This window comes from Tamandua tetradactyla, chromosome X (assembly GCF_023851605.1).
Source record: "Tamandua tetradactyla isolate mTamTet1 chromosome X, mTamTet1.pri, whole genome shotgun sequence".
In the NCBI taxonomy this organism is placed as follows: Eukaryota; Metazoa; Chordata; class Mammalia; order Pilosa; family Myrmecophagidae; genus Tamandua; species Tamandua tetradactyla.
In genome coordinates this window covers 66,425,423-66,444,085 of record NC_135353.1, presented here as the reverse complement: position 1 = coordinate 66,444,085, position 18,663 = coordinate 66,425,423, and the positions used below count along the sequence as shown (strand labels likewise).

Here is an 18,663-nt window from a genome sequence, read left to right as displayed (position 1 = left end):
ATGTTGCCTGATTCTGTTCAGTTTAACACTTTTTGACCGAAGTAATCCCAGAGATGTGCTATTTTCCAATGACAGTTTTGTTAAATGACACAAATATCACATCAGTTTTGGTGGTCTATAATTTTAGTCATATGCTTTGCATACACTAAAAAGTTTTTTTTCTGTTTAGCGCACTTTTAAAGATGAATAAATGTTTTCAAAAGGCTTACACAAAGTTTGTGATTTATAAAGAGTACTTTCTATAAAGCATGTGAATTTCCAAGAATTTGCCAATGTTCCTACCATATTGTGTATAAATTGGCATCAATTCATATCATAGAAATTTTGCTAAAATTGCAAAAAGGACACTAGATTAAAAGTCTGAGCAGCAGTAAATTTTTTTTAAAAAATACTGTATTTTGTGTTGAATGAGAAAGAAATACCCATATTTTAAGGTAAGGAAACAATGTTTGAGGATAAATATGGAAGCCTTAAGAAGGTATCCCTCAGCATGTTACATTTTGTCTCCTATGATGCCATCTTTAGGCTTAAGATACAGAAAATCTATCATTAGTAAATTTATGGCATTGAAAAGTATTCAACTGATTAAAAGATTCATTTAAAGAACAGAAACAATATTGTCTAGCTTTTATAGAAACAATGCTCTTTTAATTGAGTTTTTTATTCATATTTAGAAAGACCATATTTCTTTCTTAAGAGTTGCTATTATGGCAATAAGTCATCAAGACAGTGTATCCAATATCTAGTCCTCATTGCTGTATGTCACTTTCTGCCTGTGAGGTTAGCACTCAAAAGATAAATATTCAATTGCAAGTAAATGAACTTACTTCTATTTTATTTATCTTTCTAATTATACATCATGAATATGCCTCCACTTTATATAATTGTGTACATTTTACAGCTTTATGATAATTCGTTAAACAGCCATTAAATGTCCATACCAGTGTTTCCTTTTTACAAATGACTATACTCGGTACAGGGAAATTGTGACATGTCTAGTTTTTGCTAAATTAAATTTAGGTTCTTCCGATGAAAATTCTAAGGGAAGAAGGTAGATTGGAAATACAATTCAAGATAATTGAATGGTTAGCTATTTTCCCAAGATGACTGATAGACTTTATTCTAAATTTTCAGGACCCAACTGGAATATTCTCACTGGATAAAACCATTGGTCTTGGTACTTATGGCAGAATCTACTTGGTAAGTAAAGTTAGCTTATCCATTCTTCATTTCATAATAAAAACAATGATTGAGTCATCCCAAACTGCAAAACAAATAATGTAAAATGAAACATTTAAAAAATGTTTCCCTTTGAGAGATGAATCAAATTAAAATAGCTCAATAACAATTGTAAGAATTACTATTTATTGCTACAAAAGGAATAGATTGTTGAATCTATAATGAACCAACCAACCAAACATAGGGCCTAAAAATCACTAGCACAAAAATAATAAAATGAAACCACACGTTGGAAAAGAGAAATGATTCAAATAGGACATACCCAGATCACTTATTTGTATATTATACATCCAAACCATTCTATGTACTCACATTCTACTTTTAAATTGAATGGTATAAAATGGAAAGTTTTACATCACATTCTATATTATATTGTGTATATGAGTGTCCACAAATGCATGATTAAGACTCTAACAAGAAAAAATCTGCATTTATTTAGTGATTATTAAGCACCAAGTATGTGCCAGGCACTGTGATAATTTCTAAAAAGACAGGATCCCTGATCTTTTGAACTTGTAATCTAGAAATGTGTGATTAAGTGTGTGTGTGTGTGGCACACATAGTACATACATAAGCACACAAATAGCTAAATAATTACAATTGTAATATATGTTCTTTAAGAAAACTCCCAGTGATATGAAGGAATAGAATAAGAGGATTTTATTTAGGTTGAAGTGTGAGTGTGGGCCTCCCTGTGGATGTGACAATTTTAGCTAATACGCGATAGATTAATATGAGTCAGCCAAGCAAAGGTGTGATTTTGGAAGATGATATTAATGCATTCTGGGTACAGGCAGTGGTGATGTTGTGGAGTAGTTGGAGGGGAGGGGCTTGAGTAGTTCCGTCACCTTGATTAAGTACCCTTCTGCCTCTCTAACATGTAGAGTTTCTTCAGTCTTGTATAAAGTTCTATACAAATGCAATGCTACCTTTTCCAAGACCTGTCCATCAAAAATGAGATCACTGTTTCTGGGACTATCTTTATTCTAGACTGACCACAGATCCTCTACACATGGGTTGGTAAAGGTGTTTTGATATCGGCCCAGAGGAAAGGACATCTCTCTAATTCAGACAAGAGCTCTGTCTGCTTATCAAGCCTTGTAACTTTAGGAGCTACATCTGCCTTTGAAAAAAAGTCTGTTTATTCAATTTCACTGTATAATGGGAGTATAGTGTAAAACTATACTTCCAATTCCTTCATCCTATTTTGTGTGCAATGGTTGTGGTTGTTATATATTTTATTTATGCATATGCTATAAACACACACGACTACTACTCTTTACGTTATGTTCACTATCATATTCCTGGGTCTCCTTTCCCAATTTATCTCCCCAGCAGGGGTGGGAAGGATTTTACAAATTTGCACAAAAATACAACCTTACTGCATAGAAGCTAAGTAGAAGAAAAAGTATGTGGAAAGGTCATAAAGGCAGAAAGACCTCTTAGTGAGTAAAAGGAGGAGAGAGAAAACCAGTATTCATGGCAAAAGTTTTATCAAACCATTTTTTAACTTTACCTGTTAATGGGACTAATAAGCTGTAGTGAGGTGCTACAGACCCAAATATATTATATATGCTATCTCAGTTGCAATTCCAGACTGAATGATTAGTTAGCATTTGTTTGATATGGGATCAGTTTCGCCACTTCATACATAAATACTTATACATGGACACCTTATACATAGAAACAATTGATCCTCTTTATGGCATATTTTCAGCTCTATGGCTCTATATCCGTCTTTTATTTTTCTGTATGTTGTATGGCGGGGGTCACATTCTTTTTCCGTGTGAGTATCCCATTGTTGCAGCAGCGTATGTTGAATTTTTGTTTGTCAACATTTCTTTCTTTCTTTGCTTGTTTCTTTGTTTTCCAGGAAGTGCATGGGTTAGGAATCAAACCCAGGTCTCCAGCCTGGCAGGCAAAAATTCTACCACTGAACTACCCTTGTACCCTTCTATATGCATCTTAATTCCAGAGAGACATGTGTGCGCTTGTATGTGTGTATATGTGTTCTCATTCAAAGATAAAAAATAATTTCCTCCACCAGATCTTAGAAATAAAAAGAATCAGATTCATATAAGGTAAAAAAAAAAAACAGAAAACAAAGACAGGGTAAGGTACTTGAGGAAGATTGTCTTCATTAGCTGTCAGAAGTGTGCTGCCATAAAAAGAAAAAAAGTTAAATGGGTAAAAAGATGAGTTCGCATGACAACTATCTTTTAAAAAACAAAACTCAACTTCATTGAGATATAATACCTATCTAGTAAAATTCACCCTGTTAAATGAACATTTGTGTGAGTTTGGATAAATACATAGAATTGCAATCTAGATTTTCAGTGTACATCTTAACATAATCAAGTCTGTTTTCAAGTCTGTCTATTCAATTTCACTGTATAATGGGAGTATAATGTAAAAGTATACTTCCAATTCTTTCATCCTATTTTGTGTGCAATGGTTGTGTTTGTTATATATTTTATTTATGCATATGCTATAAACACACACGACTACTACTCTTTACCTTATGTTCACTATAATATTCCTGTCTTAGATATTCAATTATCCTTTAGAACAATTAAAAATAAGAAAAATTTATTTTGTATTTAACGTCATTTTATCTATTTCTAGGATCCTTATTCCTGCCTGAAGAACTTCTTCTAAAATCTCTTATAGTGCAGATCTTCTGGTAAATGAATTCCCTGTAATTGTGTGTATGAAAAAGTCTATTTCTCCTTCATTTAAAAAATATATTTACACTAGGTATAGAATTCTGGGTTGACAGCTAATTTTTTTTCTTTCAGCACTTTAAAGATATTGCATCATTATGTCAATGTTTTCTGGCTCACATAGTTTCTAAAGTCTGCTCTATTTATCTTTCTTCCTTTGTTTTTTTACTAGGACTGTCATCAAGACTTTTATCTTTATATTTATGTTTCAACTATTTAAATATGATAAACATAAGGCTTTTTTTGCATGTATGTGTGTACAGTTCGTGCGTGCATGTGTGTATGTGTGTGAGTGGTTTGATGGGTTATTTATCATGCTTAGGGTTCTCTGAACTTCTTGGATATGTGATTCGACATATTTCATTATTTGGGGGAAATTCTTGGCTTTTATCTTGTCAAATATTTCTTCTGCCACATTCTCTTTCTTCTTCTGGAAGTCCAATATCATTTAGGTTAGACCATTTGATATAATTCCACTGCTGCTCTATTCTGGTTTTGTGTATGTTCGTTTGTTTTCATTCTCTTTTCTCTTTGTGTTTCATTTTGGATAATTATTTTTTTAACTATTTTGATTTCACTGATTCTTTTATCAACTGTTTCAAGTCTACAGAGGCATTCTTCATCTCTGTTAGTTTTTCATTTCTAGCATTTTCATACTTCCATTAAATCTTTCACATATTAAATTAATCACAGTTATGTTGAATACTGTCAGTCTCAACATCTAAGCCATCTTTGAGTGCAGTGATATTGTTTCATCTCTTGAGAATGGGTATTTTCAAAATTTCAAAATTCAAAATTCAAAACTTTGAATATCAGACATAGTATATAGAACAATAGGGGTTGAAATGAATATTATCTACACTTCAGAATGGGCACACTTTTTCTACAAGGTCGTTAGCATGGGAGATTGAATTGGTCTAATGAGGAGATGGGCTAGATTTGGCTTATGTTTTTGCTATGGTTACTCTCAGTTCCCCACCAACCTCAAATTCCTCTGTTACCTTGTGCTTAGAGTGGGATCGGCTTGAGGAGTGTGTTTCTCAATGTTCCTTCTCTATCCTCAACTTTAGGCTGTCTCTGTGCCCTGTGCACCTGTGCCTCAGTGAGGTTCTCTCTTCATGCTCTTGCCCCTCCCCTAGTGGTATATTACTGTTGCTTCTTACTCAGTTTTTTTTTCCAGAAATGTGTTGGCTTTTTTTTTTTTTTTTTTTTTTTTTTGTACATGGGCAGGCACCGGGAAACGAACCCAGGTCCTCTGGCATCGCAAGCAAGCATTCCTGCCTGCTGAGCCACCGTGGCCCACCCCTTACTCAGTTCTTGATAACCTGATGGTAATGAGTAAGGAGGGATTTTCTTTTTCCCAATTCAACCTCAGTATTAGGCAGACTGTACTGCTGGGTCTTGAGTGTGGGACTTAGCTATGTTCTCCTCCTCAAGTGAGAGAACACTGCTAATGATCTTGGGCCAGGACTAGTTTCAGCCCCTACTCCAGAAATAGAGGTTTTTATTCCTTTACCTTTCCCAAAGCTCCACCAGGTCTTCATCTGTACCATGGGGGCAAAATAGTTTGATGCCCTTACATAGGGCTTAGGACTTTTGTTCTTTGAGAGAAATGAACTGGGCTTGGCTCCATGACTTTCCCACAGTGGTTGATTCTCACCAGGCCTGTACCACAAATCTGTTGAGAAGAGCCTTTGTATGTGTATGAATTCCCCTCAGTCTGTGGATCTCAGGTATTCTGCACTCTCATACTAATACACCATTGGCCTTTAGCAACTCATTAAAAGATTAGTTGAATTCATTTTACCAGTTTCTTTGGTGAATGTGCCCTTACCCTGCTGCCCCAGGTGAGCCAGTGCTGATGTCCCATTTCTTCTACCTGGTGCTTCTCTTTTTTCAGACTTCAAGCTGGTTGGTTGTTCTGAGACTACATCTCTCTGTGGGTTCAAGAAATTTATGATTTTCTAAGTTATTCACGCTCTCTTTTTGCTAGGTTAAACTGGAACTCTTACCAGCTTTCCATGTCCTCATCAGAAGCCAGAAGTCCAAATCTTCATGAACATCTACTATAGTCTAGGTCTCGAATACATTTATAATCCCTAAGAATTTTATGCATACCTGTTCAGAGCCAGAGGTGGATGATACACTCTGCCATCAAATGTTCAAAGTATAAACCTCTGTGTTAGAAAAGGTAGAAGTTTACAGAAGCTTTATTTACATGAGATAGTTTTCCCTCTGTCCGTCTTTGAACTTACGTTATTTTTTTAACGTGAAATTAGTTTCCTTCTGAAAAAGGTTTGGGATAGTGGCACTGTTCGTTGATATAGCTCTCATGGGAAGCAATCTGGAGTACATAATAAATGCTTTAAAAATGTTCATAGTCTTTACAAAAATAAGGCCACTTTTGAAAATCAATAGTAAACATCCTTACTATGTCAAAAACATAAAGATATTCATTGAAGCAGAGAGGTTGTATACTGTGTTGAAAACAGCACCTGCTTTGGAACTGGCAGAACTGTTGCAATGCTTACTTGGCCATTAGCTGGCTATATGACCTTGAGCAAGTCACTTAACCTCTCTAAATACAAATTTCCTAATTTATAAACTGAAGCTAATAATGCCTATTTTGCAAAGTTTGGCTGCTTTGGAACTGGCAGACCTGTTGCGATGCTTACTTGGCTATTAGCTAGCTATATGACCTTAAGCAAGTCACTTAACCTCTCTAAATACAAGTTTGCTAATTTATAAAATGAAGCTAATAATACCTACTTTGCAAAGTTTGATAAAAGTTTGAGAGAACATATATAAAATACTTGGCATATGATAGATAACTGTCAAAAGGCAAAATTCACCAACACCCTAAATGGTAAATAAAATAGATGAAGTAAATTACATTATGCCTCATCAGTATATCATTGCTCTGAAAAGTAATCTTTGTGAAGTTATCTAGCTACATAGAACTGTGCTTAACATGTTTAAGTTGTATCCCTCTTATATATATATTCTGATCACTGCCATGTTAAAACATGCATAAGAAAAATGGTGAAGGAAATGGTTAGAACAGTGAGATACTTGGTATTTTTATATTCTGTATTTTTCTCTTCTGTATGTTCTAATGTCTATAATGTTATATTACTTAGCTAGATAAAAATATGTGCATACACACATATGTGTATGTTTCCTAAAATGCATACTTAAACATACACAAATCTTATATATGTGTGTGTATATATATGTGTATATACACACATATAGATCAGATAATACAAAATGTTGTGCAAATATCCTGTATAACAAAATTTAAGCACGATACCGTTCAAAATTAATGTTACAGTAACTCATAGAGTCCTTTTGCTTTTCAGGGCTGTCAACCACATCCCCTGCTAGTGTTTGTTTTGGTCTCTTCAATGTCTTCCAGCTTGTTTCTAAGACTTCATTCCCTGGCAGGTTTCCAGCTGTCTGCAGAAGTCTGTGCACATTGAAATGAAGGCTGGGTCTGCACACTCCTCTTTGTAACCCTTTTCCTTTCCTTCTTTTTCTTGTAATTATATGCCTTGCCTCCCACCCTCTCCCAATTCATGCTAGTACAAACCTCACTTACAATCATGAGTTTTATTTTTTCTTTCTCTTTTTAGGATAGAGAGCACTGTTCTTCCTTTATTTTTCCCTGGTAGAGTTGGAAAATACAGTTTCTGCTTCACCTTTAGCTGCTAGACATCATTAGAATTGAAGCAGTATCTAGAATTTGGCCATGTTGACAAAAAATAAGGCTGGAACTTGTTCCGTAAGGTATTATTGCAAATTAAAAAACATTTCCAAAGAACAATCTACACAGTGAGACCATGGTTGTTTAAGGAAATATTAAGAAAGAGAGCATGACCTTTTGGGTGGCACAGTGGGAGTGGGCAATGTGACTCTACCACTAACTGACACTGAACTTGTCACTGCACTTTTATGAGTCCATTTCTTCAATTATAATATAAATGTGTTAAACCAGATAATCTCGAGTGTTTCTTCTAGCTTTTAGATAATTCATTTAGCACAGTTCCTGGTGCTCAATAAAATATAAGCTATTCTTATTCTTACTGTCATCAGTATAATAATTTCCATATAGTCCCTTCATCAGCTTGCATAATTGAAGTTGTTTATTAACTATTCATTGGAATGCTTCTACATTTCACGAAATAAAATTATTTTTATGATTTTTTCTTTTATTCTTTCCTCTACCACCTGATAGTGAGACCTGAGATTTATTTTAGTAACTAGTTTGACATTCAATGTAAAGGCACAGTTGGGGAACAAGCATATTAGGAAGTCAGAGATGCTCATTACATATTATACTTAACTAAAATCATTTTGTTAAACATAGTAAGAGTAAAGTAAGGCAATGAAATGAATTTTCATAATGGACTTGCTTGCTTTGGCCTTCATGAGGTCTTCACTCCATCAAAGTCCTTAACAACTTATTCCCACTTTGCTATTTCTAGGTAGTGAGGACAAAAATGAGTAGAAAAGGTTCAAGGCAACCATTTCAAGCAAAGGAAAAATTCAGTTGAAATAAAATAAACTTTTATGCTTGGGTCAAGAGCCTAACTGTCATATGCACCTGGTGTATAGTTTGAGCTCAATTAATGCAGTGGGAGAAAGGGAGAGTCCCAATTTCTTATTGTTCTAAAGCATAAAACACATGTTGGGCTTACATAAACATCTGTCCTTAAGAGTTTAGGGCAGTCAACTCTCTCTTGGTAGTCAGCAGATTAAATCAGGTATATGAATGTGGGGTATTACAATCACGAGCAAATTCCTGAACAGCTTGCAGTCTGGAAGTGTACTGTTGAATATGGAAATTTTCTTTTCAAAACACTGTCCAATGCATTACTCTTAAATTTTATTTTTTAAAGCACTGCTTAACATTGTTTTTACTAGCAAACTTCACTAGACAAATGAGGTTTATGTTTACTCATTACATTTTCTGGATTGGAAGTAACAGCAGGGAATGAGAACAGAAAGGAAAGAAAGGAATGCTGTCTTCAAAGTTGATGACCTACAATTTATGATACTTTAAATTAAAGTTCAGAAACATGGTGCTGACATTTGGGTTGCTTAGCCACCAGGCCTTTTGGATAGGGCTTTGAGTATTTTTCCTTTTAGGTCTGAAATTATACTGTTTATTTACCTACCAAATGTCTAACACTGTGAATGCTTTCTTTTTAGGTAAGAAAGTTTCCTCACATCCATGCCATTTTGCAAATATAGTTCAATTTAGCCAGCCAACAAATATTGCTTGAGCGCTAATAAGGTGCATAACACTATGCATTTCATTATGCATTGCAAGTCTCAAAGGTTGAAGCTGAAGTTGATTAGAGACAAGAGGCATACTGGTCTGTTGTACCTTCCTAGTGCAGTACCACAAGTCCAGAGCCATCTCTTAGTCCTACCTTCATCCTGAGATATTACCTCCTTGTGATAATGTGCCTCAAAAGGAGAGACTTGTCTTTCCTATTCCTCAGGCCACTCTAGCATAAAAAATATTAAATCTATCCATTAAAAGAGCATTGCCTTAAACATTTAAAATTTTACATAATAAAATGCAAAAAAATATTATTGAATGTCCACTATGTCCCAAGTGATGTGCTAGGCACTAGGCCTGGTTAGAATTATCAGAAAATTATTATTGTGCAGGTCATTTTCATTGGTTTAATTTTAGTATGGACAAGGCAGTAGGTAGTTTCCCCATAATTCTGGTCCCAAATTTCAGGAGGAAGTGATAGGTAGCAGGAAGAAAACGGAGCGCTAGGGTGAGATTGGATAAAAAAGGGGAGAAAATAGATATGTAGTTTTTCATTCCGGATGAACAAATGTGTAATGCAGTTTCTGATACCGCAAGAGCAGGTTGTTCTTCAGTAAGAAAACAGTGGTAAAAAGAATAGCATAAGCTAGATCAGTTGATACTCAGGGGACCAAATTAGTGGGAAGTGCTGAGGCTTATAAAAGCCTTGAATAAAATGGAATATTTCCATCTTGACCATGACATTTTTCCAACTGTGGAATATAACTCAAGCTTCTGAGTTTTAGGCTTGTCTTTTTCTTTCTGTGCTTAGAATTTACTTCTGGCTCTGAATAAATCGGAGAGAGGAAAAAGCAGTTAGTAACATGATAGCAATGAAAAGGGAAAATTAAAGTCATGTGTGGGATTTAAGTTCCCAAGAGGCCGCAATTAAATTTTTGCACAGCTTTAAGTGCACAGATATATTTGAGGAGCAATTTAAATTCTGTATTTTCTGTGTATGGTTATGCAGAAATAATTTTTCATATCCGCAAATATTAACATAGTTGTTTGTTATAAAGTTGTTCCAGAAGCAGAAAAAGAATCTAAATGTTTGGAGACCAACATGCATTTCTACACAAAAGCCAAGACATCCTCTTTACCGTATGGTAAATCAAATGAATCTCAAATATTATTAAAATCTTTATAAAATGTAGGTATAAATCTCCGTAGGGGGAGATAATATAATCACTTAAAAATGGTCATACAAAGTTGTCTAATTGATGCTTAATTTTTACAGTTTAAGCTATTTTTCATAAATCAATCTTGAGAACATGTATAAACCATTTTAAAGAGTGGTAGGCATGGGTGGGAGCAGTGCTAGAAACACTAATGTCATCTTGCCTAATAAACTGTAAAGCAAGTTTTGCTTTATTTAGTTATATATACTTATATACAGTTTTTTGGATTGTGGTCAGAATGTCAGAGTAAACTCAGAGAAGGTGTTTGATATATCAGAAATTATTAGTTTCTTTGATTCTCTAGGAGTTGGCCACTAAAATCTAGTTAGCTTATCCTTACCACATTTCATGAAACAAGCACTTCAGAAAATAGCTTTTAGATAGTTTTTACTCTTGAAGTTAGAACAAGTCCTAAGTTGGCTTTAGGACTATGCTTTCCAACATTCTATCATGTCTGTGTATCTGCATCTAAGGTACTTTTGTGGTGATACCAAAATTGCATTTAGAAATTAATGTGCCACTGTAGTTCTCCAGGGTTGTCAAAGGAAATGTGGAAAAATCTTATAATTTTATGTTGCTAGGGCTACCTTGAAGGTGTCTTTTGCAAAGAAACCTGTCAGTAAAACCATGCTAAAATATCAAAGAATGTGAAAATATATAAGCAGTCCTTTAACCTGCTGTCTTATTTATCCCTGCACATCTACACTCAGGTTATAATAAATTCTCCCTCTATCTCAGCATGGAGAAAGGGAAATGAAGTAGGGTGAGTTGTGTGTCATTTCAATTGGAAAAAAATGATAAGGAATTGGCTTATGTGTAATTTATGTGGCAAAAATAAGAAAGCTCCTTTTAGGTATTTCCCTTTTTAGGTGGAGTCCCTTTATGGATAGGAAAAGGAGGTTGGATTATTGACGGTTCCCTGAGGGAAAAGATTGATTATATTCTAAACACTACCAGTAATATTTGGAATAAATCATTAACTCTAAAGAGGAAAAAAACAACCAACCAAAAAAAAAAAAAAAAACCCACCACCATGGTCAAATTGGACAAGTCTAAGAGTTGTCAGAGAAAGAAAACTTTTTCTTGACTGAGAAAAAAAAGTTAAAGTATTTGATATACAGATTGGGTGAGGAAAAAGCAAGCTAAGACTGAAATGTCAATCACTTAGAGACAGTGCCCTCATAATCCTAAAAGTGGGTAACATTTATTGAGTACTTACATTGTGCTTAGTGCTTTATTTGCATTTTATCATTTACAGATCATAATAGCTTTATGAGGTGGGTACCGTTGTTAACATCCTTCTTTCATCTCAAAATGAAGAAATTGAGGATCCACGATCTTGAGTAACTGCCAAAGTTTACAAGCTAATAAGTAGCAAAGTCAGGAGTCAAACCAAGATGCCTGGCCCCTAGGTCTATTTTCCTCCCAACTACTATTCAGGTCAACATGTACAAGCCAGAGTAAAAACAATATTCAGCTAGATAAGCCAGTTGAAAAAAAATATCTTAGCAAATACAGAAGTTTACAGGAAACTGGTGAGCTGAGGTCATTAATGATGATCATTAGTGATGTGACCCTCCGTGTGTATGCTTCATTTGTGATGGGCACTAATGCACACTCTTGTCTGAAATGTTTTGTGATGACTTTTTCTGGTGGGGTCTTGAAGAACTGGGGAGTATCTCTCCGATGGGACTTAACAGAATTGTAAAAGTGGATGAGAACAAGCAGATAGGCTTTATATAACACTTGAAGTTCATGACTAAATTCTTACTTGGACTCCAGGAAGTCCTAGGAAAGCAAAGAAATGCTTTCTGTCATTTTACTCTCTTACTAAAAAGGTCTTATCTTCTAGTGGCAGTTCTAGGAACAAGGGCATTTTTTTCTCAGTTATAACTCCCAGTGGAGTACTGGGGAAGAAGGAGACACCAAAGGATCATTGAAAATTAGCTCCTCTCAAAGATGAAACATCTTCCCTTTGTAGATGATTGGTTTCTAATTGGTGGGGATTTTAAAACTTAAATTTTGTGTTCTGTCATTGATACATTCCTGGGAGCATGTGTGAAAATTTAAAAAATTAAGAATAAAATATTACTCAGGGATCCCTTATTTGTCCTCTGCTTAAAAAGAGAACTGAAACAACAGAATCCATAGTCTGGGCTGGAATCAATTACATGTAAGGGTTAAGTGTACACAGCTTGGAAGATTAGAGGGTGATAGGGGCAGAGAGTTGAGGTAGACGGAAACAGTAAGTGTTTGGCTTTGAGATAAGGAGATGAATACCAGGTGTGTTGTACAAGTAAAATTTTCCTTATATTTTCCCATCAGATAGCACTGCAGGTTTCAACAGCATTTACAGCTCAAGGCATTCCTGGTGGCTAACTTTGACAAGAGTCTTGAAAGCAACTGAGTTCCTTCTACCTTGTCGCAAAATAAAGTGTTGCAATGATAGTAGAAAATCAGCAACAAGACTCGGGCTTCATACCTAAGGATTCATTATTCTTTAAAATTTTTCAAATTTCTCCAGGGGCAGGGACTGAGCCTTGTTTATTCTGGCTATGCTCCATAGCACCCAGTAAAATACCTTGCACACAGTAGGCACAAGAGCACCAGGCTTATGATAAACAAAATTTTCAATATTAATATGTTTTCTGTTGCTCACACATTTTTTCTTTTATTATTTGTGTTTTAATTCTTCTAGTAGTTATTATGGGAAAAGTTGGGTATGTCCAGAAAATCTGTCTTAATCATCATTGGAAACTCTTTGGGATTATTACAAGACCTTATATATATGGGTGCTTGGCACCATTTCTTGTGGGAATAAAAAGATATGTGGAAAAGTGACCCCTTCCTAAATGGCATATTGTAACAAGTGCTCGTTGCAGATGTATCTTGATGGAAAAGATTGACTGATGATGTCTTGTTAAACCAATGTTGGAGACAGGTTTGTTTTTTAAAGTTATACCACTTAAGTAACTTTCTACTCTGACTATAAAAAAAAGGTGACACTGTGTAAAGATAAATATTTTCAAAAGATGGCAATATCAGCCTTACTTTTTACTGCTTTCTGCTGAATTAATCATTTAGGAAACTTGAAAGAGTATGTTTTTTCTCTGGGTACTGTAGTTTGCTGTAGTGTTGTTGGCATAGCCAAGTATAAGAATGGTTTCAAGAGCGCCTCATACCTTCTTGAAGATGTCTAGAACATGTGCAAATATTTCCTGACTTAAAATATTGGCAGCCATTAGAAAGAAAAACACATATAAATATGAACCTACAAATTTCCTCGCTTCTCCTAGTCTTCTAACCATGCTAGCTAGTCTCTGCAATAATTTTCTTAATTACCTCAAATTTTAGTGAGTTTCAAAAGATTAAATGGTCAAAAAATATAAACTAACAGTTCAGTAATGTGGATTGCATGTCCTACCCTGTCACATAGATGTACAGTGACCAATTTTTCTTGGTTCGTGGATGCTTTCCCTGTTTTAAAACTGAAAGTCCCATGTCACAGGAACTCCTTCCGTCTAGAACAGTTGGTCCCCCGACATATATATGCTTAGATTTTCATACTTGAACTACAAGCTGTACTCAGTAAGAGATAGTGGTATCTTCCCCTCAGCTGCACTCAGGACAGAAGTAGCAGACATGAATAGAAAGGTGTAAGCTAGTTTGAAAGAACTGTGAAACAGAGAGGTGACATTTGTAGTGAGCAAAGTTTGTTTTTCCTCCTGCCATTGCAATATAAAAATTGCTTTCATTGATTTCTTCACCACCAGAACTACCCCCAAAAAATACAAACAGAATTAACTGACTGGTTATTTGATGGAAATTACCAAAAAGTGTGTTGGCATCTGGTATACACAACCTTAACAAAATGGAAAATGGATGTTTTACATTGCATCAAAAATATTGTCTCTACTCTTTTGGATCTGACAGTAGCATGGGCTTTGAAGAGTAGATGAGCTCGGTGAGGGAGAAGCTTTACAGAAATTGATTAGAGTATGGCCAGATAGTTTATACAAGGTAATTCATTTAATGAAATATAATAGCAAAGTAGTTATTTCCATGATTCCATTGAGACTGAGTCTTACAGTCTTTTTTGCTCTCTATGAAACAGGAGAATCTGTATTTTTTTTTCACAGGCAAATAATCTGCTTCTCTACAGCACCTGGTAGTTTTATAGTATTGTGCTCTCATCTTTGTAAGTACTCATTTCTTTAGAGTTCTGTTAGCATTGAGTTATCCTGCCATTTATTTATAATTGTAAATTTGGTAGAGAATTACAACTCAGTCACAAAGAATTACAGTAGCAGAGATTGCCTGAGGATGTCTCTCCAGGTTTATGGAAGCAAATTTCATTTGAGTGTTTAGAGATGAAACTTGCTCTCTATTTGTATTAAAACATGAAGAATGAGATGTGAACCAAGCAACTTCACTTGGCCACAATCAAATTTTCATTTTAATAAAGCCATGAGGGCCAGGCCTAGGTAATATGAATTACTTCTTTAATATACCCTGCACTCGCACTGTGCTGAACCAAATTTTGTTGGTTGATTCTATATTTTGCAATTTCCCTTTTTCAGAACCTATATTCCAGGGCACTGGTGATCAGGTAATGGGTGAGATTGGACAGAGGAAAAGGGGAGAAACAGAGGGTAAGAGAGACCCTAGAATTGAAGTTGTCAGATTTAGCAAATTAAAATGCAGGGTGTCCAGTTAAATTTGAATTTTTGGTATACAATGACTAATTTTAGTATAAGTATTTCCCAATGGTTCCTGCTTATACTAAAAATGATTCATTTATCTGAAATTCAAATTTAACAGGGAATGCTCTTGTATTTTATTAGCAACACCATCCAGAACCAACTTTATCTAAGTCACAGATTTGCCACCAACCAAACTTTTTAAGAAATAAGAGGGAAATGGTCTGTCCCACCTACTGCTGCATGGCAGAGAGTATCAGCCTACCTAAGAAGCTACCAAAGGGTAGGGAGCAGGTGGTTTTTTGGTCCCAGAACAGTTACCACTCTGGGTCTTGGTGAGTAACTGAGGGGTTGGGTAGAGGAAGGAAGGAGAGTTTTCTCCTTAACATGCCTAGAGCATTTTGCGTGCTCAGTCCCCTAGACTGGAAGAGAGAATCAAGGTCACTCTGTTCTATTTTGTTGTTTTCTTTTTTTCCCAAAAGCAGAAGTGCTCTGAGCTGGTGGCTTGTTGGCACTTCCTCCAGTCCAAGCCCTTAGTAGGAACACAGTCAATATGAATCAATAATGTTGATTTTTTCCTTGTGAAAAGCCAAGCTATGACTGGCTTCAATATACAGATTGCTCACAGAAAGACCACTTGTGTCAAGAGCTGCATCATATGTGGTCCATTTCCTTTGGGAGTTAAATCAATCATTTGCGTGCATTAGACTTGGAGTTTTGCCTGAAGGCAGGATATTTAGGGCATGACAGTGTCTGTAGTAGGGAACCGAGGCCAACTGCCAGCAAAACTGTTTAAATTCAATCTTCAAACATCACCCTGCTTCTAATTCTCTCAACATGACTCAAATGTACAATAGTACATTTGTCTCCATTTTGTAAAAAATGTTTTCTCATGGGCAAATGATTGTAAGCAAAAGAAAAATGCTTTTATAGTTTCTTTTTAAGAAGATCCTAAAAGGGGAAGTACTTAACTGAATTAGATACAAGAGAGCTCTCCAATTAATGTGGTAAGCTGGTTAAGTCTTCTCTAGACTTTCCAAGAGTCCTTGTGGATAAGTAATGCCAACAATACCACCACTCTATCCCAGCGCTCTCATGGACTGCAATTGCTAACCCTTCTCTTTCTGTTGCTTCATGAAAAAGTAGTTCTTAGTTAAAAAGTTGAGGCAGCCCTGCACTGTGATGTATAGATACAAAATAAATCAGTCTTGAATTCTAGCTAGTAACAGAGTTACTATTAATTAAGTGCTCACCATATACTAGGTACTGTTATATAAACTTTATAGGTATTAATTCATTTGGTCTTCATTAAAATTGCATGAGGGCGGGCAACGGTGGCTCAGCAGGCAGAGTTCTCGCCTGTCATGCCAGAGACCCCAGTTCGATTCCCGGCGCCCACCCATGCAAAAAATAAAAAAATAAAAAATTCCATGAAGTATATTTTATCAATGTTATTCACATTTTGTATATGAAATCATAGTAGAGAGAGATTAAATAACTTGTCCAAAGTCGTGCGGTAAGTGGTTGAACCAGGTTTTGAAAAACCATGTTTTTTCTGACCTGTAACACCCCACTTGACTTTGCTATCTGAAACTGCAAGGGGATTTTTGAGTATAAAAAAAGAATGCCTTTTTATGTGGTTTAGTCTTACCACCAATGACTTGGAAGGTGATTCCACCAATCCCCTAATCAGAGTTTATAATGTGGCTCCAGTATGTAGAACTCCCCCAGTTCTAGTAGCATTACTGTTTACTTCAGTCAATTTCAAAGAGTCTTTCTGATGAACACAGAGAGAATTTGCAAATTATTTTTTCAGTGAATTGACAAAGGCAAATTACATGGTACATCTTATGGAGAACATTTGAAGGAACAGGAGAAATTAATTAGCCATTCAAAAATTACCTCTTCTTATAGTAAATATTTAGGAGGGATTCAATTAAATTTTTCACTGAGAACTAGCTTTGTTACAGTACAAATTTTGTGTAAAATGTTTCAGGAACAAATTGGCCAGTGCATAATTTAGGTTTTGGGAACAGAAATAAATTAGCTATACTATTGAAATTGTACTAAACAATTTCAAGAGGGAAAGCCTTTCTCTTATAAAACTAGACAATAGACACATACTCATTAAGAAAAGTACTGATCTTTTTGATGAGTGCCCTGGCCAGGAAGGTGTCAATTTAGATTCATGGAATACATTTTAAGTAGTCAATTAAAAATTGATTGGTAACTTATCTTAACACAAGTTTGGAGTATGCAGCTTCCATCCTTTAATAAAGTCATCCTAATCCCCTGCCACAGTGGGAGCATGTGCTTTGGTGTTGCACAGCTCTGAGTTTAATTTCTGGCTCCAAGAGATGAGTGACTGATGTATGTGACCACGGAGATGCGTTCACTCACTTTTCTAAGTCTCAGTTTTCCACATAAAAATAATGGTTATAATAAAGCCCATTATTCAGTGTACCTGTTATTATCCCCATGAGAACACACGCAAAAAGTCCTTCAAAACACTGAAAACATGTTTAAAATGTTATTTCCATTGAGAGTTGCATAGTTGGTGGTGAAATGCCTTCCTTTAACACAAAGTTCATTTTTTCTTTATTAGAGAATTTGTGGGTTTTCAGAACAATCATGTTTAAAATACAGGACTCCCATGTAATACCCTAATGCTAACACCTTGCACTGATGTGGAACATTTGTTACAATTGGTGATAGCACATTTTTATGATTGTGTAGACATGGCTTAACTTGGGGTTCACTGTTTGTGTAATGTAGTTTCATGGATTTTTTACAAACTTCTATTCTGTTACCATATATACAACCAAATATTTCCCCTTTTAATCATGTTCAGATATATATATTTCAGTGCTGTTAATTACACTCACAGTGTTGGGCTACCATCACCACCATCTATTACCAAAACATTTCCATCATTCTAAATAGGAGCCCTGAACATTTTGAGCCTTAACTTCCCATTTCCTATCTCTGCCCTGTCCTCTGGTAACATATTCTAGATTCTAACTCTGTGAGTTTACTTATTCTAATTAATTCATATCAGTGAGATCATACAATATTTGTCCTTTTGTGTCTGGCATAATTTACTCAACATTGTGTTTTCAAGGTTCATCCATGTTTTTTTCATGAATCAGGGTATCATTCCTTCTTACATATGAATAATATTACATTGTATGTATATGCCACATTGTTTATTCACTCATTGTTTGATGGACATTTGGTTTGCTTCCATCTTTTGACAGTTGTGAATAATGCTGCTATGAACATTGGGGTGCAGATATCTGTTTGAGTCCCTGCTTTCCATTCTTTAGGACATATGTTTAGTAGTGGGATTGCTGGGTCATATGGTAATTCTATACTTAACTTATTGAGGAACTACCAAACTCTTCCATAGTGGCTGCAACAGTTTATATTCCTACCAAAATTATTAGTAGAAGAATTTAATATGCCACTTTCAATAATGTGTTGAATATCTAATC

At 35.3% G+C, this 18,663-nt stretch overlaps 1 protein-coding gene across 1 annotated transcript in view; it reads left to right on the top strand.

Annotated features, from left to right (window-relative positions):
- NRK (Nik related kinase) overlaps window positions 1–18,663 on the top strand; it is a 176,820-nt gene that overhangs the window by 5,887 nt on the left and 152,270 nt on the right. Inside the window, exon 2 of the mRNA XM_077145558.1 lies at window positions 1,135–1,200. Within this exon, the coding sequence (XP_077001673.1) occupies window positions 1,135–1,200 (66 nt within the window). The remainder of the gene's footprint in view (window positions 1–1,134; window positions 1,201–18,663) is intronic.